The following is a 27,179-nucleotide window of genomic DNA, read 5'->3' as shown; positions in this document are numbered from 1 at the left end:
TAATGGTAAAAGATTCCAGGTCAAGAGAACAGTGCTGCATCTACTATAAATTGTTTTGGGGGAAAGTCTGCTGTTAAGATTCACAGTGCATATCATAATGTAGGCCAGATCGCCACAACAAGACAGATATAAATGAAAAATGTTCACCTATCAAACTTCCAATTTCAAATTATATCCCAAGGTGTTATCTCATGATCATTTTGATGAGGTATGAAGCAGTCAATCTGATTGCTATGATTATGTAAATACTATTGTGACACGTGTGTAATGCTGCATAATGGACCCTGGCATTGCTAGAGGACTACGTGAATGGAAGAATTAACATTATGTGCTTTCTAACCTCCACCTCACCCACAAATACCTTCATTCCATGCCAGAAAAATTCCTTTTCTTCATCATCCTCTTGGTTGTTGCCATGATTCACCATTGATCAGCAGGAATCATTTTTATGCACCAATATTCATTAGGTGTTTTGTATTGACCATGTATGACTGAATGTGGGTATTGTAGAGGATGGGATGCTGCATGTAAAGTGACATATCAGGCTTTTGTGTGCATATATGTATGTATATATTTGTAATTATCATTTCCCTGCTATTTCAGTGACTCCTGTATCAGCCATTTTTCAGGTCAGTTATTTTTGCTAATCTACTTAGTTACAAGTTGGCTATGACCACCAAATTCAATGAGAGCTGTGCCACAGACTGGATGCTGCAGTTCCTGCTGGAGACCAACACATGTCCACAGAGTTCACAATAACCCTTCAAACAGTTGTTGATTTTTGTGGCATGGTTTTACTGTATATTTTAGTCTCTTCGTAGTTCAGAAAAAGAAGAGCACAAAAAAGCACAGTAGTTAATGCCTGAGCAGGAACAGTGACTGCATCGACTAGGTTTTGGCTTTTTAGTCCCCCAGTCTTATTCTGCACTAACAGATACACTCCATCATATGCTAACTCAAAGTATATGCCTGTGCTTGTGTTAGAGAACACTGTTTAAAAGCTTAAAAGCACTAGTTACTGGCCAGCGACTTTCTCAGCTGTCCCATAATGATCCCATTGCCTTGTCATATCTTGTAACAGTAGGTTTTCATTGTTAACCAATACTGCCAGATTTGCTAACGATCATGATTGCCAACATGCTGGGACAGTAAATATGTTAAATAAATATGATTAGTTGTATATTTGATGGTTTAATTGGTTATCGTACCTGTTGGGAAGTGTTCATTGATGGACCAGTTATCCACCTGCAGTGTAGCATTGCCACCATTCCTGGTGAAGCGGACAACATGATACTTCCCATCATTCACTGGGGTACTGCTCTCTTCCACACTGATATCCACTGTGCCAATGTTGAAGGTCACTCCAATTTTGCCTTGTTGCTGAAATGAGTAAACATAATTATTTATTATAAACAATGAACTCCTCCTTGAACCGACACCTTATTGTGGTGGAGGACTTTGAGCACCCAAATGATCCTAGAGGCTATGTTGTCCGGGGCTTAATGCCCCTGGTAGGGTCTCCCAAGGCAAACAGGTTCTAGGTGACGGGTCAGACTAAGAGCGGTTCAAAAGCCCCTTATGAAAGAAAAAAAATTGAGGAAGCGTACGTTGCCCGGATTGGCGTCACCGGGCCCCACCCTGGAGCCAGGCCTGGGGATGGGGCTCACAGGCGAGCGCCTGGTGGAACCCAACTCCTTGAGAGAGGCTGGACTCTCTTCTTCTCTGGAGTTGCCCGCCGTGAGAGGCGGCGAGCTGGTGTGGGCTTGCTTATAGCCCCCCAGCTCAGCCGCCATTTGTTGGAGTTCTCCCCACTGAGCGAGAGGGTTGTTTCCCTGGGCCTTCGGGTCGGGGATAGGTCTCTCACTGTTGTTTCGGCCTACGGGCCGAACAGCAGTGCAGAGTACTCGGCCTTCTTGGAGTCCCTGGGAGGGGTACTGGAAAGTGCTCCAACCGGGGACTCTATTGTTCTGCTGGGGGACTTCAATGCTCACGTGGGTAGCGACAGTGATACCTGGAGGGGTGTGATTGGGAGGAACGGCCTCCCTGATCTGAACTCGAGTGGTGTTCTGTTATTGGATTTCTGTGCTAGTCACAGTTTGTCCATAACGAACACCATGTTCAAGCATAAGGGTGTCCATCAGTGCACATGGCACCAGGACACCCTAGGTTGGAGGTCAATGATCGACTTTGTAGTTGTATCATCTTATGTCTTGGACACTCGGGTAAAGAGAGGGGCTGAGCTGTCAACTGATCACCACCTGGTGGTGAGTTGGATTCGCTGGCAGGGAAGGAAGCGGGACAGACTTGGCAGACCCAAACGTACCGTGAGGGTCTGTTGGGAACGTCTGGCAGAACCCGCTGTCAGGGAGATTTTTAACTCCCACCTCAGGGAGAGCTTCGACCAGATTGCGGGGGAGGTTGGAGACATTGAGTCCGAATGGACCATGTTCTCCACTTCCATTGTTGATGCAGCCGTCCATAGCTGTGGCCATAAAGTCGGCGGTGCCTGTCGTGGCAGCAGCCCCTGAACCCGGTGGTGGACACCGGAAGTAAGGGATGCCGTCAAGCTGAAGAAGGAGTCCTATCGGGCCTGGTTGGCTCATGAGACTCCTGAGGCAGCTGACGGTACCAGCAGGCCAAGCGTGCGGCAGCTCACTAAGCAAAAACTCGGGTCTGGGAGGAGTTCAGGGAGGCCATGGAGGAGGACTACCAGTCGGCCTCGAGGAAATTCTGGCAAACCGTTCAGCGCCTCAGGAAGGGGAAGCAGCTTTCTGTCAACACTGTTTACAGTGGAGATGGGGAGCTGTTGACCTCGACTGGGGATATTGTCAGGCGGTGGAAGGAATACTTCGAGGATCTCCTCAATCTCACTGTCATGTCTTCTGTAGAGGAAGCAGAGACTGGGGACTTGGAGGTTGATTCATTCATCACCGGGGCTGAAGTCACTGAGGCAGTTCGCAAGCTCCTCAGTGGCAAAGCGCCGGGGGTGGATGAGATCCATCCTGAGTACCTCAAGTCTCTGGATGTTGTAGGACTGTCTTAGTTGACACATCTCTGCAACATTGCGTGGCAGTCGGGGATGGTGCTTCTGGACTGGCAGACTGGGGTGGTGGTCCCACTTTTTAAAAAGGGGGGCCAGAGGGTGTGTTCCAACTATCAGGGGATCACACTCCTCAGCCTTCCTGGGAAAGTCTATTCCAGGTACTGGAGAGGAGGATCCGGCCGATAGTCGAACTTCGGATTCAGGACGAACAATGTGGTTTTCGTCCTGGCTGTGGAACACTGGACCAGCGCTATACCCTCCACAGGGTGCTTGAGGGTTTATGGGAGTTTGCCCAACCAGTCCACATGTGCTTTGTGGACTTGGAGAAGGCATTCGACCGAGTCCCTCGCGCCGGCAGATTTCGTCTCTGCTTTTTGCGGATGATGTTGTCTTGTTGGCTTCCTCGAGCCAGGACCTTCAGCATGCACTGGGGCGGTTTGCAGCCGAGTGTGAAGCAGCTGGGATGAGTGTCAGCACCTCCAAGTCCGAGGCCATGGTTCTTGGCCATGGAAAAAGGTGGCTTGCTCCCTTCAGGTTGGGGGAGAGTTCCTGCCTCAAGTTTAAGTATCTTGGGATCCTGTTCACGAGTGAGGGAAGGATGGAGCATGAGATTGATAGGCGGATCGGTGCAGTGGCTACAGTAATGCAGTCGCTGTACCGGTCTGTCGTAGTGAAGAAGGAGCTGAGCTGAAAGGCGAAGCTCTCGATTTACCAGTCAATCTACGTTCCTACCCTCACCTATGGTCATGAACTTTGGGTCATGACCGAAAGAACGAGGTCCCGGATACAAGCGGCTGAAATGAGCTTCCTCCGCAGGGTGGCAGGGCGCTCCCTTAGAGATAGGGTGAGGAGCTTTGTCACCTGGGAGGAGCTCAGAGTAGAGTCCTTGCTCCTCCACATCGAGAAAAGTCAGCTGAGGTGGCTCCGGCATCTTTATTGGATGCACCCTGGACGCCTCCCTAGGGAGGTGTTCCAGGCATGTCCCACCGGGAGGAGGCCCCGGGGAAGACCCAGGACAAGCTGGAGTGACTATGTCACTCGGCTGGCCTGGGAATGCCTCGGGATTCCCCGAAAGAGCTGGGGGAAGCGTCCAGGGAGAGGGAAATTTGGGCGTCCCTGCTCAGACTGCTCCCCCGGCGACCCGGCCCCAGATGAAGTGGGAGATGATGGATGGATGGATGGATGGATGGATGGATGGATAAACAATGAAACATTTGTTTGCTTGGATGTTTTTCAATTCTTTGCAACAAGACTGGTAATACATTTGGACAAACTTCTACTTTCACTCTAACCTGTGGGCTACAAATCGTAGACTAATCTGGAAAATGTTCATTCTTACATGTAAATGAAGCATTCTGGGGTACTCTGAGATTAAAAAAAAAGGGGGATGTACATGTACATGTACCAGAAATGTACCAGAAATGTAAACTACGTCACTTTGATGACTGCTGTAGGAACGCTGATATGATACATTTGACACGTACAACACATAATAACATATCTGTGGTTTGCAGAAATACACAATGTTACTCTGGTGAGTGAGCTGCAAGTCCTTCTTGTCACTGCTTTATCATGCTTCCACTTATGGTTACTTGACCACTTCTCTCTGCTACGCTACAGAATGGCTGACAGTGAAACACACTGACTGCCTCATGTGGTATCAAGTAAGCTGAGGCCCATGGCCCAAAACGGGTGCAAAGACAGAGTAGTTAGAAAACAAAATGAAGGAATGCAAAAACGCACACATGCAGAATGTGTGTGAATACTTACTATGTGCAACATGAGGTAGTCACCCAGACCAGGTGCGCTGTCAATCCTCACCAGAATGCCATCTTTCAGGGAAGTGCTGAAGCCGACGGTCAGTCTGTCTGTTCTAGTACTGGGTCTCTCATTGGCTGGCCACTTGAAAGTAATGAGGCCCCCTCCTTTGCCAAAGATGTACGTCGTCCCAGCTGAACAGAGCAGAAGGAGGAAATATAAATTATAAGCCCGTCTCTAAACTACAACAACAGCCACATCCTAACTCTACATTTATACTGAGTGGACAGGACAGTACTGCAAGTCAAGTTGATGATGTCATGTACTGGTAAGGTTGTCATCACATACACCAGGGGTGGTGACTCTCTGGTTACTGGGCTGTATATGGCTCACGAGGAAGGCAAGTCAACATCAAAATGAGTTTGTTTGTATTTCCCAATAGAAGCACAATATCCCAGGAATCCCGGGAACTGTGGTTGTTTTTACAGTCAAAATGCATTGGATAAATTTCAAGCAACACTTGATGCAACAAAGAGAAATATGCATTAGGCTATGAGTTCCCTACCTGACCACTTAATTGTATTATTTGGGACCACCAGACTCCATTTACAGAAACAATAACTTTATCAAAAATACACTTCATTTAAACTTGACAGAAACAAAATCAAAGTTGCCTCTCTACTGTTTCAACAACCACCACCAACTTTGGTGTGGTCGAAAAGCCCTTATTTCACAGTTACATGTGAAAATATCTGGGGAGAAGCAAAATGGCTCGTGGACATCAGAGAAGCTTTGGGGTAAGTGTAATGAAATCATAGATCACTCAAAGTTAAAAAGCAATAATTTCAAATAGCTTATCACTCAGATTTCAGATGGATCCTTTGGGAGATTTTGACCATCTGTCTTTTTGTTGCACATTTTATCATACTGTTAAGTGTTTATTAATCACAATGAGCTTTCCAGTGTGTTCTACCAGCGCATGCATATACACAGATGTTTCATATATTTTTAGAAAGTTTTAGGCCTATATGTTTTCTGAATATATTTCAATGTTATACATGTTTTCAAGAAAGAGACAAAACTGCAGACATTGTCAAATTTTTTGCTGAGTGAGCTAATAGCAAAGAAGCTGAAGCTTCATTCCAAAGGGGAATCTTGTTGCTGCTGTGCAGCTGCTAGCACAAGTAAAATTGTCCCAAATTGTCAATTTAAGAAAAGATAAAATCAGATTTTATTGATCCCACACTGGGGAAATTAAATTTTTACAACATCAAGAATAAAAAGGAATACAAAAAATGTACAATAAAGGATAAGATAAGAATTAATGATCCCACACGGTGGAAATTAAGTCGCTACAGCCAGCCAGTTTACAAAAGGCAAACAGTGGCATAAAACAGTCAAGATAAAAAGACCTGTGCACAACTATGTAGATGTACATTATGTTCAGATTCTAAAAATACTAAATGCAATATATATTTATATATTAGCGCTGTCAAAAATATCGTGTTATTAACAAATCAATTTTAACTGCGTCTTTTTTTTTTTATTGCGAGATTAACATTCTTTGTGACCTAGTGAACTTATAGTTTTTTAGAAGCTGTGTATCAGACTCACAGAAGTATGGACTCACAAAAGCAGACGACAGACTGATACAGTTTAAAAGGTTTAATGCAGGCAAAAGTCGGTACACGGGCAGGCAATCCAATAAGGCAGAGGTATCCAAAACAGCAGGCTGGAACTCTCACACGAAGGCAAAGAATCTGGCACAGGAGGACGGGAAGACACAGACTAAATAAACTAGGAGGGAGGTAGCACAGGTGAAGCACATTAGGGCGGAGCGGACAATCACAACAGCAGGAAAAAGAACAAAGGGAGGAAGCAAATGTAGAGACAACACATGGGGGAAAAAGAGACTATCAAAATAAAACAGGAAACAAAAGAAAACAGAGACATGACAGATCCCGACATTGTGGCCACTGCTAGTAACGTTACAAAAATTACAAGATCCGGTTGTAAACCGGAAACAAAACAATAGGCAAACCCCACGCACGTGTTTGGTCTTGTCCGCTCGCTAGCTGTAAAAGAGTAGGCTACCGGTTTGTGTAGATGTCAAGTGCGAAACGCCGAGTTGGATGCAAACAAGATTCTGAATGGAAAGTTTAGTTTCAAAAAGTTGCCAGATGGGTTGACTGACAAGACCAAAGTTATCTGTGTGTATTGTCGGTGTGAACTGAATTATCAACATAGCACATCCAGTCTGAAATACCGCTTGATGGCCAAACACATGGCTAATGCGAATTCTCCGCCGCCTCCTTGTCAAAACCAGGCGACAATGGATGGCTTTCGATGGAGGCATAATATGCTATTATGTTCAAAGGAAACTTAAGAAAGGAAAGTTTAAGCCATGGTTTAACTGCACTATAGCCTGAGTCCTAGTTTACATTGATGTGCACTGTGTAACTTTATCTTGTATCAGCCTGTTTTGATCCCTTAGAAAGGGTTGTTAAAGGGGTTTTTTTGTAACCAAGTATTTATTTTTTTGTCATCTGTTTATTGGCAGTGTTAAATAGTGTGAGATTTGATTCATTCAAATGTGAATGACTGCTCAAAGTGAGAATGTTAGTGTGAAATTTAACACTACACGTTGTTTTTCAATTAAAAAACATTTGCACAAAGCAAGCCTCTTTTCTATGTTGATAACAGTATTAAAATGATAATTCAAGGGACATTCAAGGAACATTTAAATATTTTAATGGATTGGCAGCACTAATATTAGTGCTACCAATCCATTAAAATATTTAATCGCGATTAATCTCATGAATGTCATAGTTAACTCGCGATTAATCGCAAATTAATTGCACATTTTTATCTATTCTAAATGTCCCATTAATTATCATTTTAATATTCTTATCAACATGGAAAAGTGGATCGGCTTGATTTGTGCAAATGTTTTTTTATTGAAAACAATGTGTAGTGTTATATTTCACACTAACATTCTCACTTTGAGCAGTCATTCACATTTGAAGCAAAATCTCACACAATTTAACACTGTCAATAAACAAATGACAAAAAAAAATAAATAAATTCTTGGTTACAAAAAAGCCCTGTCAACAACCCTTTTTAAGGGATCAAAACAGGGTGATACAAAATAAAGTTACAAAGTGCACATCATTGTAAACTAGGACTCAGGCTATAGTGCAGTTAAACCATGGCTTAAACTTTCCTTTCTTAAGTTTCCTTTTAACATACAGTACAAGCAGTCAGACTATAATGCTCTTCTATTTATTCACCAGAGGCTTATCAACCCAGCCTCTTATTTTTCTCCAGAAAGAATGAACATTATTTGGTTATGGCTGCAGTAAGCCTGTTCTTAGTTGCGGTATCCATATGCCTCTGTCGAAAGCCATCCATTGTCGCCTGGTTTTGGCAAGGAGGCGGCGGAGAATTTGTATTCGCCGTGTGTTTGGCCATCAAGTGGTATTTTAGACTGGATGTGCCATGGTGATAATTTAGTTCACACCGACAGTACACACAGATAACTTTGGTCTTGTCAGTCGACCCATCTGGCAACTTCTTGAAACTAAACTTTCCATTCAGAATCTTGTTCGCATCCATTTCAGCATTTTGCGCTTGACATCCACACAAACCGGTAGCCTACTCTTTTACAACTAGCGAGCAGACAAGACCAAACACGTGCGTGGGGCGTGCCCATTGTTTTGTTTCCGGTTTACAATCGGATCCTGTGGTTTTTGTAACGTTACTAGCAGTGGCCACAGCTTCTAAAAAACTACAAGTTCACTAGGTCACAAAGAGCGTTAATCGCGCAATAAAAAAATGACACAGTTAAAATTGATTTGCGTTAATGCGTTAACACGATATTTTTGACAGCACTAATATCTAATGTATATGTGTGTGTGTGTGTGTGTGTGTGTGTGTGTGTGTGTGTGTGTGTATACTTATTTAATTCATTATATACTTATCTGATTTATTCAAGAGTCTGATATGCACATGCATATTAAAATATTTTGTGTGCCGGATTTGCAGTAATCATGTGAATGCAGAATCTGTAGGCAAGCAACAAGATTTTGGTATCACAAGCAATGTGGTTTCCACTTGTAGTCAGAATACTATTGATCAGTCATGTTTTACTGAGCTTTGTTTGCATGCAGGTAAACATTCCGTGTTTATGCAAAGAGGATTGCATTGACCGAAATGTCATCATGGAACCCATCAGCTATCATCCAACAACAACAACAACAATTTAGCTTTTATTTATTTTTGTAAATTCATCTGCATTCATTTGCAGATGTCTGTTTATAGAGATTAGCCAAAAAGTCAAGTTGCTAACTGGACTGTCCAATTGTCCCACATGTCCAGACTTTCCCAGATGTCCATTATCCATTATCTTGATATCACTGGCTACACAGAAATCCCTGAATCATTGTCAGACGATAGCTGATAGCAAGATGCATTTGCAACTATTTTGCAAATGTTTTGCTCTTAATTTAAAAGCTCTCCACCAATAATGTTCTGACAGTAGGAACAGCCTCTACAATAACTGGCGGAGCCATATATGAATACTGTAATGTCAATGTTATGTAATATAGTTTTTTTTTTTGTTTAGAAGTGATGAGGGTTCAGATGGAAACAATGTGCGATTGTGTGTGTGTGTGTGTGTGTGTGTGTGTGTGTGTGTGTGTGTGTAATCAGTTCTCTCCACTCAGTGACACACCCATTGAAAAACCGATTCTCATTATTGGCAGCTCACTGGCAACCACAGTCAAATGTATTCAAATTTTAACCTGCTGGCTGAGGATGAGCATAAATACAGACGGACTGTTCACGTCAGTGGTAATGACAACCGATTACGCCAATGGGAGATCACAAAATGTATTTTTAAGTCTGTGTGTAAATATGCAATGACAATGTTGGACTCGGCCCCCGCCAAATCTAATCAATAATGACATGTTTGATTGCATGTCATCATTCAACCGCTGGCTGTCAGGGTGGCTGGCAAATTATGTGGGCTTTGTAGATAATTGACAGACTGAAGACCTGTTGTGATTACGAGAGACAGCATCCATCCCACATAGGACAGAGCAGCTCTGATTTGTAGAAATGCAAAAAAAAAAAAAAAAAAAAAAAAAAAAAATCCAGGAAAACCCAGAGTTGAGACCAGGAAGAAGAGCTGCAGCTGCAACTGAACTGAGAGGATTGTAGCTTGAAGCTAAGCTTTCCTGGTCAACCTTTGGACAGTTTTTGGTTGAGTGCTGGAGTTCCCCATTCCTGCAAACAGAGCTATTTTGACATTGTTCCCATTGTCCACAACATTTCTATGTGAGCTTTTCATGCTTTTCAAGCATGGCTGCTATAAAAACTAAAAACAGAGAGAGACTGAGAGCTGTTGAGCAAGAGCTTCGTGTGTGCCTTTGTTCAATTCCTGTCAGGATATCAGCTTTGTGTTCATCTAAGCAGGCTCTGGTTTCACACTGAGAAAGTATGATAGTACTGTAACTAAATTTAAGGAAGAGATTTCATTAGCATTTACTTCACTGTCATGTCTTAATATAATTGAGCATTCCTATGCTAATTTTAGTCCCTCCCAAACTGCTCATCTGGTTGATAGTGCTGCAGGCTCATTGCGTATGACATTTGACTCTGCTGACCCTCTAAAAAAGACGGTGATAAAACAAGGAGGTTGGCTCCATGTTATACCCCCCAAACCTACAAATCAACATCTCGAAAACCTGAAGGCAACATGACAGAATTTAATTTAGCCTGACAAGATCTTGAATCATACAGGAAGGCCCTCTACAATGCCAGGACAGTCTATTACTCATTATAGAGGAAAATAAGAACAACCCCAGGTTCCTTTCAGTGCAAATATGCAAGAAGATCACCACCTGACCAGTGGTGACGGAAGAGATTGGGTCCCCGTGTGCCAGTCGGATGGCAGCGCACCGCTCCTGGTCTGCTGTGGAGGAAGGCGACCAGGATGGGTTAAAGGCGCAGGACAAATTTCACCAATTTGCATGCCATGTGATTTGCATGTATGTAGTTGTGTGACTAATAAAGGGGATTGTCCCTCCGATTCTTCTTCTTCTTCTTCTAAATGAACTTCTTTAATGATAATACTCTAATAATTCGTCAAAATTCATCACGTCCTGCCCCCAACTGGTACCGATTTATCTTCAAACACAGGAACCTTAGAAACATCTGTTAAACCTGATATACTGCAATTTGAAATTAAAGGAATCAAACTAATCTAGTTTAAATACTACTTATCAGACCAATTTCCGTTTGTACAAGCAGAACAGGAGTCAGAGCATTTAGCTATCAAGCTCCTCTCCTCTGGAACCATCTTCCAGTCTTTGTCCGGGAGGCAGACACTGTCTCTACATTTAAGAGTAGGCTTAAAACTTTCCTTTTTGATAAAGCTTATAGTTAGGGCTGGCTCAGGCTTGTCCTGGACCAGCCCCTAGTTATGCTGCTATAGGATTAGACTGTTGGGGGACATCCAAAGATACACCGAGCTCCTCCGTCCTTCTGTCCCTCTCCATCCGCACGCTCTCATGTCCTACCACGGCGTGTTACTAACTTAGCTCCTTCCCCGGAGTCTCTGTGCTTTGTCGTCTTGCAGGTTCCCATGGACAGTGGCTGAATCTGGATTGTGGATTTTAGCTGCGTCTCCTGCCTTGGCCCTGCCTGACATCCACTGCAACTGCTACTGCTGTTATTACATCCACTGTCACTGTTACTGTGACTGCATGTCTGTCTCTCTGTCTCTGTCTCTGTCTCTCTCTCTCTCTCTCTCTCTCTCTCTCTCTCTGACTGCTTTTCTTTCTGTCTGTCTGTCTGTCTGTCTGTCTGTCTGTCTGTCTGTCTGTCTGTCTGTCTGTCTCACTCTCTCTCTCTTGCTCTTCCTCTCTCACCCAACCGGTCGAGGCAGATGGCCGCCCACCCAGAGTCTGGTTCTGCTCGAGGTTTCTGCCTGTTAAAAGGAAGTTTTTTCTCGCCACTGTCGCCAAGTGCTTGCTCATGGGGGAATTGTTGGTTTCTTTGTAGATAAAAGAGCTTGGTCTGTACCAGCTCTATATGGAAAGTGTCCTGAGACAACTTCTGTTGTGATTTGGCGCTATACAAATAAAATTGAATTGAATTGAATTGAATTGAATTGAATTGAATTGAATTGAATTGAATTGAATTGAATTGAATTGAATTGAATTGTACATGTTAATGAAGACTCTTCCATGCCAGCCAAAGTTAGTCGCGGAGTTCCACAAGGTTCTGTGCTTAGATCGATACTATTCACTCCATATATGCTCCGTTTAGAAACCAATGAAACCAATTGGTTAACTAAACTTCAAGACCTCAATGACCTGCAACTTTATGCTACTAAGTTTGGAAAGGAATCTGGAATCTGGCACCACCATGAGGAATCTGGCAGCTAGCTTTGATCAGGATATGTCCTTTAACTCCCACATACAAAACTTTCAAGGATTGCCTTTTTTCACCTACATAAGATTGCAAAAATCACGAACATCTTGTCTCAAAAAGATGCAGGAAAAACTAGTCCATGCATTTGTTAGTTCCCTCCTGGACTATTGCAATTCCTTATTATGACTTCCTTACCATCACTTCACTCCTTACTATTGATCATGATTCAATACATGGCTGAAGACTCTCTGCCTAATCAAGATTGCTGTAGCATATATTCCAACAAAAAGCAGGGAAATAAATCATATTTCTCCCATACGAGCCTCCTTGCATTCACTCCCTGTAAAATTGAGAATACAGTTTAAAATCTTTCTCCTTACCTACAAACCCAGGATGGTCAAGCACCATCTTAAAGAGCTCATAGTACCCTATTACTCCACTAAAACAGTTCTTACTGTAGATTGCAGGCTTTCTTGTTATGGAAGGCAGACACCCTCTCTATGTGTAAAAGTAGGCTTAAAACTTTCTTCTTTGATAAAGCTTACAGTTAGCGCTGGCTCAGGTTTGCCTTGCACCAGCCCTTAGTTATGCTGCTATAGTCTTGGAGTGCAGAGGGACTTCCCATTAGCTCCTTTCCCTCTGCATCTGTACGCATTCAAGCCCCATAAATGCATATCACAAACTTAGTTTCTTCCCGAGAGTCTTTGTGTTCCCATGGATCATGGCTGTGCCTGGATTGTGGATCATGGTTACGCCTCCTGTCCTGGCCCTGTTTTACACCCACTACAACTGTTATTATTATTGTTGTTGTTGTTGTTGATGTTATGTTCATATATTTATCTCTATTTGTCACTGTTTAGAGAGACTCCAGTCTACAGTGTAATGCATACACTTCACTGATAAACCAGATAACTGTAGAGTGACATCAGGCTTCATGATGAAAGAAAGGCACTTCGATATATACATATACTACTTATATATACTTACAGTATAAAATACTACTTTATATTATCTTATTATTAGTATTACATCTATTATTATACTATACTTGTTACTGTAATTATTATTGTCATTGCTCTCTCCTTCTCTTGCTCTGTATGTGTTATAATATGTGATTATGAGTTTGTTTTGTTGTTCGGCTAGTTACTCTGTGTGTGTTTTTTCTCTGTCCCTCTGTTTCTGCAGTGGAGGTGTGGCCTGGCGGTGCTGCGCACCTGAGGCTGACTCCACTAATTTCCCCTGCACTTAAGCAGCGTGGCGGCTTCACCTCGCTGCCAGATTGTCCAAGCATCTCGCCTTGACTTTCCAGCCATTTAGTCCTTTGTGCTGCTAGCGTCTATAGAATTCTAGCTCATTTCCTAGTCGCCTGTGTGCGGATCTCATTTTGGTTTCTTAGTGTTTGTTTTCTTAGTCTAGCTTCCTCAGTTTGTGTTCTACTGTAGTTAGTCTGTCTTTTGAGATTGTCTGTTTTCCGACCTGCTTGCCATAGAGTAGTAGATAATTTTGTTTAGGGCTGAATTTGTGTTTTCTTATCCTTTGTTTTTTTTTGTTGTTGTTGTATTTAGTAGTTTCTTGATTGACTGTAATAAACCATTTGTGTTTAAAAGGTTCCCTTTGTTCCTCGTGCTGTTTTCTGCCTCTTGGGTCAAAATCAAAATACTTAGACTCACTAGTCTTAACAGAGTGTCTGTTTCTCTCTCTCTCTCTCTCTCTCTCTCTCTCTCTCTCTCTCTCTCTCTTTCATAACCCAATGGTCAAGGCAGGCCTGGTTCTGCTTGAGGTTTCTGTCTGTTAAAAGGAAGTTTTTCCTTGTTACTGTTGCCAAGTTCTTGTTCATGGGGCAATTGTTTGGTCCCTGTACATTAAAGAGTATGGTCTAGACCTATGGAAAGTGTATTGAGATCATTTTTTGCTTTGATTTGGTTTGAAGAAAATAAAATTGAATTGAACTGAAATGAATTCATGAAGACTTAGGGAAAGATAACTGCAGTGCTAAGAAAATCCTACAGCACTTACAGTAGGCTACGTAAGTATACGGGCCAAGTTATTGACATGGGTCTGCCATGGTGAAACTACAATGTTATGAGGATATGTTATGAAGAAACACATCTTAAATACTTCATGCTGTACATTCTTACCATACTCTTTCCGGCAGGCTGTATAAATATGGACAGCCAGTTGAAAAATATTACCAAGGTTGCAATTAAAAAAAAAAATAAAAAAATCTACTACTGTACATTATCACTCTAAAGTTTCAAGTTGTTACGGCTGACACAGAATGTGGATGTGCAATGTGACTTGATTGATTGCTGTCATGAACAGATGAATAATGCACCATTTTAAATGGTTCTGTAACAAGGAACTGTGGAACAACATTATCTCCTTTCTTTTCATAATGGAGTCCATTGTATTCTATGCTAAAGGAGATATAAAAGGAACCACTGAAGGATCTTTCATTAGCATTATATAATTCAAACAGCTATCATTGTTGTTACATAGATACTTCCAGGTCATTTCACTCCGTTAGGGACCTTCCTAAGCCAAAAAGACTTGATATGATATTTCAATTCTGTTTAGCTTCTTCAGTGTCAGTGTCTTGGTATTGTTTCTGCTGTCTCACCTGCACCTCTCTTCCTGCTGGCTGAGAACTTGAGAGCTTGAGACAGGAGACAGAGATCTTTGTTGGCAAGGTAATGTAATGTAATATGTTGCTCCACCACTGCACGGCCATTTTAACATCTTATATAGTAATATGGGCTGGACACTTTGTGCATGACAAAGAAAACAAAAACAACAAATATTCCTTTACCATACACATTACTGTAATTTGCAGGCAGCTATTCATTCAGTCATTGTTCTTTTTTCACTGCATTACAAAAAATAAATAAATAAATTACAATCCTGATTCCAAAAAAGTTGGGATGACATCTGCATTATTTACAAAAGAACTGTACTTATTGTTCACAGTTTTCTGACGTGTTCCTGAGCCCGTGTAGTAATAAACTTTACACAGTCATGTGTTCACAAAATGGTAATCCTCGCCCCATGCTTGTGAATAACTTAGCCTTACCAGGATGCCCCTTTCATACCCAATCATGATACTATCACCTGTTACAAATGAATCTGTTTACCTGTGGAATGTTCCAAATAGGTGTTTTTGGAATATTCCACAACTTTCCCAGTTTTTTGTTGCTCCTGTCCCAACATGTTTGAAATGTGTTGCTGCATCAAATTCAGAATAAGCATATATTTACAAAAATCAGCAAAGTTGATTTGGACAAAGACTAAAAACTTTGGTGTATCAGTTCATCACAGTAAACATCATGTCTGCTGTACTTTTGTGTTTATCTTATTGGTGGTGTGTGGTAGGCTAATTAAGGAAATGAACAAAATTATATATGCACACTATTTCCACTCTGGAGATTACCTTGTGATGGAGGAGTAATTGCTTCATGTAAATTTTGTGTCACACTCACTCTGTAATTATCATTCCACACACCTCACACAGTGGACACTCAGTTTTGAATTAATAAATGTCATTTGAATATTACATCCAATTTCTTATCCTCAAAAAGCCCCGACCCTGGCTTCAGAGAACACTCTCCTGCTGAGACCTTCTGACACCTCATCTACTTCACCCCCCTCCAGTTTTTTGGTGGTATACTGTAGAGCTATTTTAGTGCCAATGGCATAATAGCTTTGAGAAGACTGTGGAATTAGACACAATTAAGACTGAAACTGTAATCAAACATGAGAAAAAAAAGGACAGTGCTGGAAAAAGAGAGATGAGGTAAGAGCAATTCTTCTTGTTTTCCTTTGTCCAGCATATTCTGTCTATATATATTTTGCAGGAAAGTGCAGTTTGAAAATACTGGAACACAGACACTTGGACTATTAGTAATTGGAGCAGAAGACTGAATACCACTCACCATGACCACCCTTGAGTGTTGCTGGAGACCTGTATATGGAGATGGATGGAGAGGAGTGATGCCTCATCACACATAGGTGATGCTGCTCAGGGTGAGCATATGATGCTGCTACCACCTGCGGTCTGGTGGCACTCACAGAGTTCAACAACCTGCCTTGCAGGGGCACAGTGATACATCCCAGAATCAGCCCCCCAATCCAGGCAGTCTGATAGAGGACAGTAAGACCACGGGTTTGGTAGAAACCACCTTTCACCAGACCCCGTAAAGGTAAAACACCCAAATGGCACATGATGGAAACAAAATGATTCAAACAGACACACAACACACCAAAGCAACAGTCTCATGACTGAGAAAACCTCATAATAATAAAAACCACCAGTCTGCGAATCTGTGATATTTTTTGACACCTCATGCCACTCAGTGAGTTGAGATTAGTCAACCATTGGGGGGAAAAACCAGATAATCAGAGAAAAATTCTCTCTAATTCAGAATCCTTAAACAGACACACTTGCCCTCTGGTCTGCAGGTAACTCTATTACAAAGAGCCAAGATGGAAGGACACCCTCTGCCTCCTCCTCTGAACAGGACTAGTAGCTCTCCTTGAGCAGCCATTTGCCAGCTCACTGGTTGCTCCTGATGTGCTACACTATGCTCACTCCTCTATCTCTCTGCATATCGCTGGGTCTCCATTTTCTTTCTTAAAAAGACATCTACAGGAAATCTTGCAAAGATGAAATGAAAAAGGCACAGAGTGAAGGTCATTGCCTGATCCTGCGAAACTTGCAGAGTGACCAGATAAGTCATGAAACAAAATACTGTATATCCACCGGATCATTTTCTGTCCACGTCTCCATGCTCGGCTTGCTTTTCTTTCAATCAAGATCATCCTTTGATGTACACAAAATTTTGCCACACGTACTTCAACAGAAGACCGCAGCAATGATCTGGATCCCAGAGCAGCGAGAGAGAGAGAGAGAGAGAGAGAGAGAGAGAGAGAGAGAGAGAGAGAGAGAGAGAGAGAGGTGTGTGTGTGTGTGTGTGTGTGTGTGTGTGTGTGTGTGTGTGTGTGTGTGTGTGTAGTTGTAGTTGGTAGTTGGTGTAGTAGAAGTTGTAGTTCTGTTTTTGACTCCATTGGTTTAAACTGGGACCTAATAACTTAGTAACTGTGTGTACAGTGTAAACATGTGTAACTTACTTTAAAAATAATGGATCTAATTATGTTCTTGCCAATAAAGCTCATTTTCAAGAACAATTTTACAAGCACAGAGTTCCTGCTGCTGTTTTAGTGAGCTTCTGTCTGCCTGCCATTACTTTAGTCAAATCAGATAATGCCTGTGGACACCATCCTGTCTCAGTGCCTCCAAAAATAGTAAATTGCCAAAGCTAAAACGCTTAATGGCTGCTGATATTTGTGCCAGTAATAGAACAAGGGCTGAAAATTAAATCACAACAGGGTTTCTGTTGCTATTTTGAGTAAGATTTTGTGACGTTTACCAGCAGGAGAGCAACAGCCACCAGCAGAAGCAGAAATATTCAACCATTAGTGTCCATGTGTAATTCAACTTTTCTTTCTTACTAAAGATTAAAAACATGAATTCCAGACCCGTCTCTGTTCAGCATTCTCCCAGTGTAGAATGAGACTACTGAGATTAGCAGCATGCATATCATTTGTTGTGTAAAATATTGTAGGTCTGGTGAACAGAACACAGTTTGGCCAGAGAGCTTGCTGTAGATGAAAGCAAACATTCCTGCACTGGAATAGTGTAATTGAATAATTAATGCCAGTGTAATGGCATTAACTCTGATGATAATAATAAAGCATGCTGTGCCACAACATGGGGGAGATAGAAAGCAAAGACAAATGGCATGTCCTGAACAGGGTTGAAAGCCAATAACCATCTTAAAAACATCACAACAGAATGGACAAGTTGCTAATTTATCAAAATGCTTGCTTTCAGTTCCATTAATTGTAGAAACAACTGCTTCACTGAACATATTTGACTTCAGGCATACAAATTTCTGCTCTATAGCATAAAGAAGAAGATTATGAAATCATTATTTTTGCATATTAATTGTTACACGAGTTAACAAATGCCAGTGGATCACCTGAATCCACCATGTGCATTAATATGCACCTTTGCTGTTGAAATGGCAATTATGGAAATGTGTTATTTACTTAGTCTCCCAAACAGGAGTTTATGTAGTGTTGTTACATATATTCAGATGTAGTTTGTGATTTTTGAAAGATGTTGTTATTGAATGGATTTTGTGTCAGCAATGAAAAGTGATACACAATGTAGTTAACAGTGTAGTGCTGTCGGGAGAAGGGAAATGTGTGTTAAAAAACTGTAACAGTACTCAGCAGTTTAAAACACTCCAAATGAGAAACTTGGCTGATTTTCAACCAGCTTTGTATCATTACAGTGTGGGGAGGAGATGGAAATGAACATGCTTTCATCTGAGTTGTCTGAACCTAGAGCACAAATAAACACTGGATGAAGCATATTCTGTTGGTCAAACTACAGATTGCACTTCCACATTTTTGTATGCCCGCCTCCATGGACACAATGGGCTCTATTTTCAATTCTGCTGCCGGCGCAGTGCAGAGTGCGCACCCCGCGCGGTGGTATTTTTGTGCAGCTCAGGCAGGCGCACAACACACTTGGTATTTTGGTAAACCGAGGCACACAGAGGTGCGCCAGGATGGGCGTTGCGGTGCAGTAGGGGGAGGTGTCGGAGCAGCTGGTGGATTTGGATTTTCGTTCCATTTCAGTCCACGCCGGCGGCGTAAAAGTGCGCTGAAAGCTTGCCACCCCAGACTCTGTGCGCCAGCGGCATGCTGGGCATTCAAGTGGATTTTCATAAACCGGTGGAGTCGTGCGCTCACATCACCAATACCTCACAGGCAGGTTTCCACAGTGTCTGGCATTTCACTGCGATCAATAATTAGCAACAGCCACGATTCAATGCAACTATCTGAGTCAGCACATCCATCCATCCATTATCTATACCGCCTATCCCTTTCGGGGTTGCGGGGGGCTGGAGCCTATCCCAGCTACAATGGGCTAGAGGCGGGGTACACCCTGAACTGGTCGCCAGCATTGCAGATTGCAGGGCCACATGTAAGGACAAACAAACATTCACACTCACATTCACACCTACGGATAATTTAGAGTCATCAGTTAACCTAATGAGCATGTTTTTGGTCTGTGGGAGGAAGCCGGAGAGAACATGCAAGCTTCACCCGCCTGACCCGGGGATCGAACCGGCAACCTTCTTGCTGTGAGGCACGCGCACTACCTGCTGCGCCACCGTGTAGCCCTCAGCACATACAGTCAGACCTAAATTTATATATTTTGATCAGTATCTCACCTGACCACATTGCAAGCACATTCGGCACACGTAATGGTCACTCAACCTGACCGAGTGTACACAGGTGAAACAGGGATGTCTGTTGATCTGTGACTCAAATTGCCTGGTCACAAACGTCTATGCCAATTTCCCCGGGTCGGCACATGACTCCTTCATCCTGGCGAATTCTAGCATCCCTACAGTCTTTCAGTAGGACACCCCTCTGGATGGGTGGCTGCTAGGTGATAACGGCTATCCACTGAAAATGTGGTTGATGACGCCATATATCACACCTTCAACAAGACGGTAGCGTGGTTTTAACGGTGTTTTTAGCAGTGCTCGGTCAGTCATTGAACACACACTGCAATCAATAATTAGCAACAGTGACGATTCAATGCAACTATCTGAGTCAGCACATACAGTCAGACCTAAATTTATATATTTCGATCAGTATCTCATCTGACCACATCGCAAGCGCGTTCAGCACGCGTAATGGTCACTCACCCTGACTGAATGTACACAGGTGAAACAGGGATGCAAACTAATCGGTTAACGTCGCTGTGCCAACAGAAACAGCCGTGGCATCCTACAGAGCATATATACTGCATCTATCTCAGAGCACTCGAGAGACAGAGAGAGGCAGACACATGGAAAAAGGTGTGATGATTGTTGTCCGCTATTACCAACATCATTTCATTCCAAATACAAATGTAATTATAGTAATGCTTAACGTTATCTACAAAGATGGAGTACATCATTGCTTTGAGGAGGATGAGGAGGAGGAGGAGGAGGATTTACCATCTAAGGACCTCATATTTAGACATGAGTGACGTCAGTCTCCTCCTGGAAGAAGTTTGGGTGTCGGACACTTTCCTGCGCGGGCTCAGTCATCCTCGAAACTTGCCATGCGCCTCACCATCGGCGTTTTTAAAGGAGAGGCAAGGAGCGGGTGTGACTGGTGAAGATTTGACTCAGCTGTGTCAACCCCACTCCACGCTTTTCCCCTTCCTCCTTCCAAGTTGTGCCACTGGGTGGGACTGAAATGAGAAGGGGGTGTAGATGCGCTGGCAGCGCAATGCACGAAAATACCGAAGTCTGCGCCGCCCCATCGGCGAAGCGGACTTGACTTTGTGCCACACCTGTGCCGTGCCGGCAGCAGAATCGAAAATAGAGCCCAAAGAGTATACTCTAAAGGTCAGATCAAAAGTGGGGCCGCTCACAACACAAAACTCAAGTCAAACTGTCAAACTAGGCAGTACTGTTCAAATATGAATGAACATTCTGTTACCGTATTGTCTATTTCTTGCCTGTCTTCAGGAAAATACCCACTGTTTCAATCTAATATCAGAAAGTTTGTGACAAAGCCGCTATTGCTTGAAAATGGCCGAGCCGAAACCAAGCACCACTCAACGTCATATTCCTTAAAGTATTTGTTTGTTAAAATAGGAAAATTAAACTGATCAAAATAATTATTAATCTAAATATTTCTAAATAACACTTTTTATAGCTTTGGATATTTTATTCCTTTAGTGGGACTTTTTAAGGTAGGCTACAGGGTCACATTTTTTAACAAATACTTGTGTAACAAATGCCACAATCTCATAGCTGACCTGCTTCAGCTATCAGATTGTGCTTGGGTAGCTCAAGACAGACTCCTTTACGTTGTGACGACCTCAGGCTAACCCCTGTCTTTATTTTCCGCTGGTAGGAAATTAAACTTGAGTCAACTCTAACATCCAGCACAGCTGCCTGTCCTGAGTGCAGCAACGTCTTTCACCTCTGTACACTTGCCACACACTCACACACTACATGCTACCCATTCAATGTTTCTAATGAGGCTGTGCAGCTCAGTTGGCTGAATGCAAAGTGTGCCCACATGATCACCAAAACATGTTTTCATGTACCAGCTCTTTCTCAGCTGCAACTGCCCCCAACTGCATTCATCACTTACAATTACTGGTGCAGCAATACAGACTCAACTTATGAAATGAAGCACTTATGAAATGACACTGATTTACTGTGTATTTAGACCTGTGGAGCAGGACTCTTTGTTGTACTTAAGAAGAGGCATCAGCCTGGATAAGGTATTATTTCATCACACATATCAATATGAAATAAGGGCAGTTAGAGAGTCATAATGTCAGTTTTGGTTACTTTTTGATTAACTTCCAAGCCCTACTTGGTCATTATTTTTTTCGGTAATGGCATGGGTTGATTACTTTATTAAAGCTTCATTGAAGATGTTTCTAGATCAGTGTACAAGAGGTCTGTTGATAGTTGAAGGTAGTGATTCTAAAATACACTATATTGCCAAAAGTATTGGCTCACCTGCCTTGACTCACATATGAACTTAAGTGGCATCCCATTCTTAATCCAATATGACCTCAGTCCACCCTTTGCAGCTATAACAGCTTCAACTTCCTTGGGAAGGCTTTCCACAAGGTTTAGGAGTGTGCTAGAAGTGTGGGAATTTTTGACCATTCTTCCAGTAGGGCATTTGTGAAGTCACACACTGATGTTGGACGAGAAGGCCTGGCTCTCAGTCTCCGTTCTAACTCATCCCAAAGGTGTTCTGTCGGGTTGAGGTCAGGACTGAGTGCAGACCAGTCCAGTTAATTCACACCAAACTCTCCATTTACCTAAAGACAGAGAAACCATCACTCAACAGAGGAGGAGCTCTACAACACCACTTATCCCCCACCTACAATACTGTCCTGTCACCCCTTTCCAAGGAAATTTAACAACTAGTCACAGATGGCCTCATGTAACAACCTTAACTGCAACTCCCCACAAAGCAGTTAGAGCTGAAAAAGCCCCTTGGACGAGAGACAAATTTTCTGGTGACCTGGATGATGGTAGAGCAGTCCCCCCCTTATCAAAAGGTTACTGAGCCCCAAATTGGCTGTCAATGCTGTACCATAGGTATGTTAATGCTTGGATTGTAAGAAGCGCTTTGAGTGGTTGTCAGACTAGTAAAGTGCTGCAGTCCATTTACCATTTAGGGGTCACCAAAACAAGAAATGTGAGAATGTAGCACTATAAAGTGTCATTCAGGAAACTTTTTTTGACAATTTTCTTTCCAAATAAACTATGTCAAGAAACTATATTTACAGAATAATAATGTATATGTGTTCTACTCCAAAATTTGTCACCTTTTATGAATGTAAATATTTTTGAGTAATTTGATTTGTGGGCTTTGAAACATCTTGAATTGACCCTCTTCAGTCACTGTTACTGACTCCACAACTGAATCTATACTGATCTGTGGTGGTGTGAATTTTCCTGCTCAACTTTGCTGGCTTGACTCTTTGCCTGGCTGGATAAAGAGAGGAAGGTGAATATCATATTGTTTACATGAAAAAGCCACCATGTGATATTCAGATACTATTGGTGCATCCTAACAAATATAGCTATTTTCTTGAGTGCTTGTCTTTCTATCAGCATCTGTTGCAGCAAGTCCTTCTTTCCAAAGAAACACACATTGCCAATGTGTGGAATAAATGGAAAATAAGAAAAAGAAATAACTTGTTCAAAACCATTGACCTGTTCATCTCACTTGGCTACAGAGTGATTGAAGTAATTTCAAGACAGCAAAGATTCAAGATTCAAGAAGCTTTATTTATCCCGAGGGAAATTGCTGTGCAGCAGTTGCGATACAAAGTGTAGAAGTAGTATGAGTAAGAGGATCGATAAAACACACAACTAAATGCAACAAAGTGCAAGGCACAATTAAAATAATATAGCATGAATAAGGTGAAGAATAACGGAGTAACTAAACACACTAAAATGCAACACTGAATGCAACAAAAGACAGTTAACGTAGTTATATATAATATACAACAATACGCACTGCGACGGTAGTTGCATGAATTGAAATATAAACTGAAATATGAGAATTGAATATAAATGAAATATAACAAGTACAGTCTAAAATAACAAGTACAGTCTAAATACAGTAGAATAAAATTAAGTGATAAAGTGATGTGATGAGCAAGAATTAAAGTGAGTGAGTGATTGTTTAAAGTGATGACAGTGATAAATATGGTAGTAGATAAAAATAAGAAATAAAAATAAAATACAACAGCAATAAGACAGAATGTCATTATTCTCAATAATGAACCCAGTCTCACCTGTAAAGTGACAGGTGACAGGTGACACAGAGTCTCTGCATTGGCTCAGGACACAGAGTCTCTACAGTCCCTCTCGCGGCCAGAGGTAGATGAGTTGAACAGACTGATGGCCATAGGAATGAAAGACTTCCTCTGGCGTTCAGTGTTACATCGGGGGGGAATGAGTCTGTTGCTGAAGGTGCTTCTGCTCGAAGTTAGCACCTTGTGGAGAGGGTGAGCATTGTTATCCAGGATACTATGCAGTTTACATAGCATCCTCCTCTCAGACACCACTGCCAAGGAGTCCAATTGTACCCCCAAGACAGAGCCAGCCTTCCTTATGATCCTGCTGATCCTGTTGGTGTCTGCTGCCCTCACCCTGCTGCCCCAGCACACAACACCATAGAAGATGGCACTGGCTACCACCGACTGGTAGAACATCCTCAGCATGATGTTACACACATTGAATGACCGGAGCCTCCTCAGGAAATAGAGTCGACTCTGGCCCTTCTTGTAGACAGCCTCAGTGTTCTTGGCCCAGTCCAGTTTATTGTCCAGGTGTACTCCGAGGTATTTGTAATCCTGCACAACATCCACAGGCACACCGTTGATGGAAATGGGTGTGGGGGCCGATTTCCTCCTGCGGAAATCCACCACCAGCTCCTTTGTCTTGGTGGTGTTGAGATGCAGATGGTTAGTCTTGCACCACTCGACGAAGGAGTCCACAACACCCCTCTACTCCTCCTCCTTCCCCTCACTGACACAGCCAACAATTGCAGAATCGCCCGAAAACTTCTGCAGGTGGCAGGACTCAGAGAGGAACTGAAAGTCCGAGGTGTACAGGGTGAACAGAAAGGGCGAAAGAACAGTTCCCTGGGGAGCCCCAGTGCTGCTGACCACAGTGTCAGACACACAGTCCTGCAGTCTGACATACTGTGGTCGATCTGTCAAATAGTTTGTAATCCAGGAAACCAGGGGAGGGTCCACCAGCATCGCCTCCAGCTTTCTCCCCAGCAGTGCAGGCTGGATGGTGTTGAATGCACTGGAGAAGTCAAAGAACAAGATTCTCACAGTGCTTCCCGGTCTGTCCAGGTGGGTGCCGGCGCGATGGAGCAGGAAGATGATTGCATCCTCCACTCCTAGTTTCGGCTGGTAGGCAAACTGAAGAGGGTCCAGTGATGAGCTGACCAGGGGCCGAAGAAGTGACAGGACGAGCCTCTCCAAGGACTTCATTAGGTGGGACGTCAGCACCACCGGTCTGTAGTCGTTGGGGGTGCTGAGACACGCCTTCTTCGGTACTGGAACCAGGCAGAATGTCTTCCACAGCACAGGGACCCTCTGTAGACTCAGGCTCAGGTTGAAGATGTACTGCAGGACTCCACTCAGCTGGGCTGCACATGTTTTGAGGACCCTCGGGCTGACACCGTCGGGACCTGCTGCCTTGCCTGGGCGGAGTCTGCGCAGCTCCTTCCTCACCTGCTCTGTAGTGAAGGTCTGTGCGCTGTGTGTGTTGTTGAGGGTGTTAGTGGGGGTGGGGGTCGGGGGTCGGTGGGGGACAGCAGGACTGGAGGTTTGGAGGTGGATGGTTGCTGAGGAGCTGGGGGAGGGGCAGTCTGGAGCCCTTTCATCAAATCTGTTGAAAAACAGATTCAGCTCATTGGCTCGTTCAGTACTGCCCCTTGTTGTCTGGCTGCCAGATGTTTTGTAGCCAGTGATGCTCCTCATGCCGCTCCAAACGTCCTTTGAATTGTTCTGCTGGAGTTTGTGCTCCAGCTTCCTCCTGTAGCTGTCTTTCCCCTCCTGGATCCTCTCCTTAAGCTCCCTCTGGACCCGCCTCATCTGGTCCTTGTCCCCACCTCTGAAGGCCTTCTTCTTCTCATTCAGCAGGACCTTGATGTCTCTGGTGACCCATGGCTTGTTGTTAGGAAAACAGCGTACAGTCACTGTAGGGACAACACTGTCCACACAAAAGTTGATGTACCCTGTTATGTAGTCCATGAGATCATCAAGGTCCTCTCCATGCGAATCACAGAGCAGCTCCCAGTCTGTCAGTTCGAAGCAGCCCTGCAAAGCTTCATCAGTCTCCTGTGACCATCTCCTCACAGTCCTGGTGGTCACAGGAAGCCGCTGGACTTGGGGCTTATACAGAGGCTGCAGATGGATGAGGTTGTGATCCGATCTTCCAAGTGGAGGAAGGGCAGTGGAGCTGTAGGCCTCCTTAGCATTGGCATACAGCAGGTCCAGTGTCTTATTTTCTCTGGTGGAACAGTCCACATACTGCTTGAAAGTGGGCAGTGTCGCAGCCAGAGTGACGTGATTGAAGTCCCCAGATATCGCGATGAATGCGTCTGGGTGCCGTGTCTGGAGCCCCGCGACGACGGTGTGGATGATGTCACTCGCGAGCGCCGCGTTAGCAGCCGGAGGAATGTAAACAACCAGGATGATCACATGTGAGAACTCACGCGGCAGGTAATATGGCCTCAGACTCACGGCGAGCAGTTCAATGTCCGGGCTGCACACACGCTCCTTCACAGTAACATGACCAGGATGACACCACTTGTTGTTAATAAAAATAGCAAAGCCCCCACCTTTTCTCTTGCCACTCTCGCGGTGACTCCTGTCCGCGGTCTGAAACAGTCTGAAAGCCGTCCACTGTTACATTAGAGTCCGGGATGTCCTCGTGTAGCCACGTCTCACTGAAACACAGCACACTACTCTCACGATACACCCGCTGAGTCCTCACCAGGCCCGCCAGCTCATCCATCTTGTTAGATAGCGACCTCACGTTCCCCATGATGATTGAAGGGAGAGATGGTTTATATCTGTATATGTGTTTACGTCCAGCCTTACGTCCCCTGTACTTCCTCCTCAGTTCTCTGGGAATTTCAGGCCTCTCCCGTAACAGCGCGGCTGGTTGTAGCGACAACAGCTGATTGCGGGTGTAAACAATAGATGCGCCGCATTGTTGAGCCCAGACTGCGACGCGGTCAGGAAAAATTGTCCCAAGAATGAGACACACTGACAAAAAACACGGAATAAAGTTCCTAACCGATTAAAACAACACCTTAGACACAACTTAGACACACTAAACAAAAACAATAAATAAAAAAAAAAATAGCTAAAAGTGCGGAAAAGAGAGAGAGCAACTGTTGCAGGCTGCCGCTTAACACAGCGCCGGAAACGCTGGAAAAATGAAATAGCAACATTAATACATGTGTTTGTACATTGTTGTATTTGTTATTTTTATGGCATTTAGTATTTTCATAATCTGTACATAATGTACATATACATAGTTGTTTTTCTATTCTGTATTCTACACTTTTTTTTATCTTGACCCTTTTGTGCCACTCTTATCATCTCTTCTGAAACAAAAATAATGCTATATGAATGGTAAAATTGTTTTCATTTTGATTACCAGGGCCAAGAGCGTAGTAAGATATAATAAAATGAGTAAGAGTGAGTAAGATGGAAAAAAAAATCAAGGAAATATATGCCTGTTTTTTGTCTGACAGGAAATATAATATTACCAGGACTGTGTGCTCCCTAATGTTG

General features: G+C 43.2%; 1 protein-coding gene across 6 annotated transcripts in view; it reads right to left on the bottom strand.

Annotated features, from left to right (window-relative positions):
* Window positions 1-27,179, bottom strand: part of nrxn3a (neurexin 3a) — a 311,431-nt gene that overhangs the window by 38,552 nt on the left and 245,700 nt on the right. For all 6 annotated transcript variants that reach the window (XR_011603028.1, XM_070978856.1, XM_070978857.1 and 3 more), the window contains 2 exons: window positions 4,814-4,995; window positions 1,209-1,380 (listed from right to left, as the gene is read on the bottom strand). Coding sequence is in view for 5 of the 6 variants with exons in the window: in XM_070978856.1 (XP_070834957.1) it covers window positions 1,209-1,380; window positions 4,814-4,995 (354 nt within the window). In the remaining variant the exon portion in view is untranslated. The remainder of the gene's footprint in view (window positions 1-1,208; window positions 1,381-4,813; window positions 4,996-27,179) is intronic.

Source organism: Chaetodon trifascialis, chromosome 14 (genome assembly GCF_039877785.1).
Source record: "Chaetodon trifascialis isolate fChaTrf1 chromosome 14, fChaTrf1.hap1, whole genome shotgun sequence".
Taxonomy (NCBI): domain Eukaryota; kingdom Metazoa; phylum Chordata; class Actinopteri; order Chaetodontiformes; family Chaetodontidae; genus Chaetodon; species Chaetodon trifascialis.
Note: the sequence above shows the minus strand (reverse complement) of the source record. Positions and strands in the feature narration are given on the sequence as shown.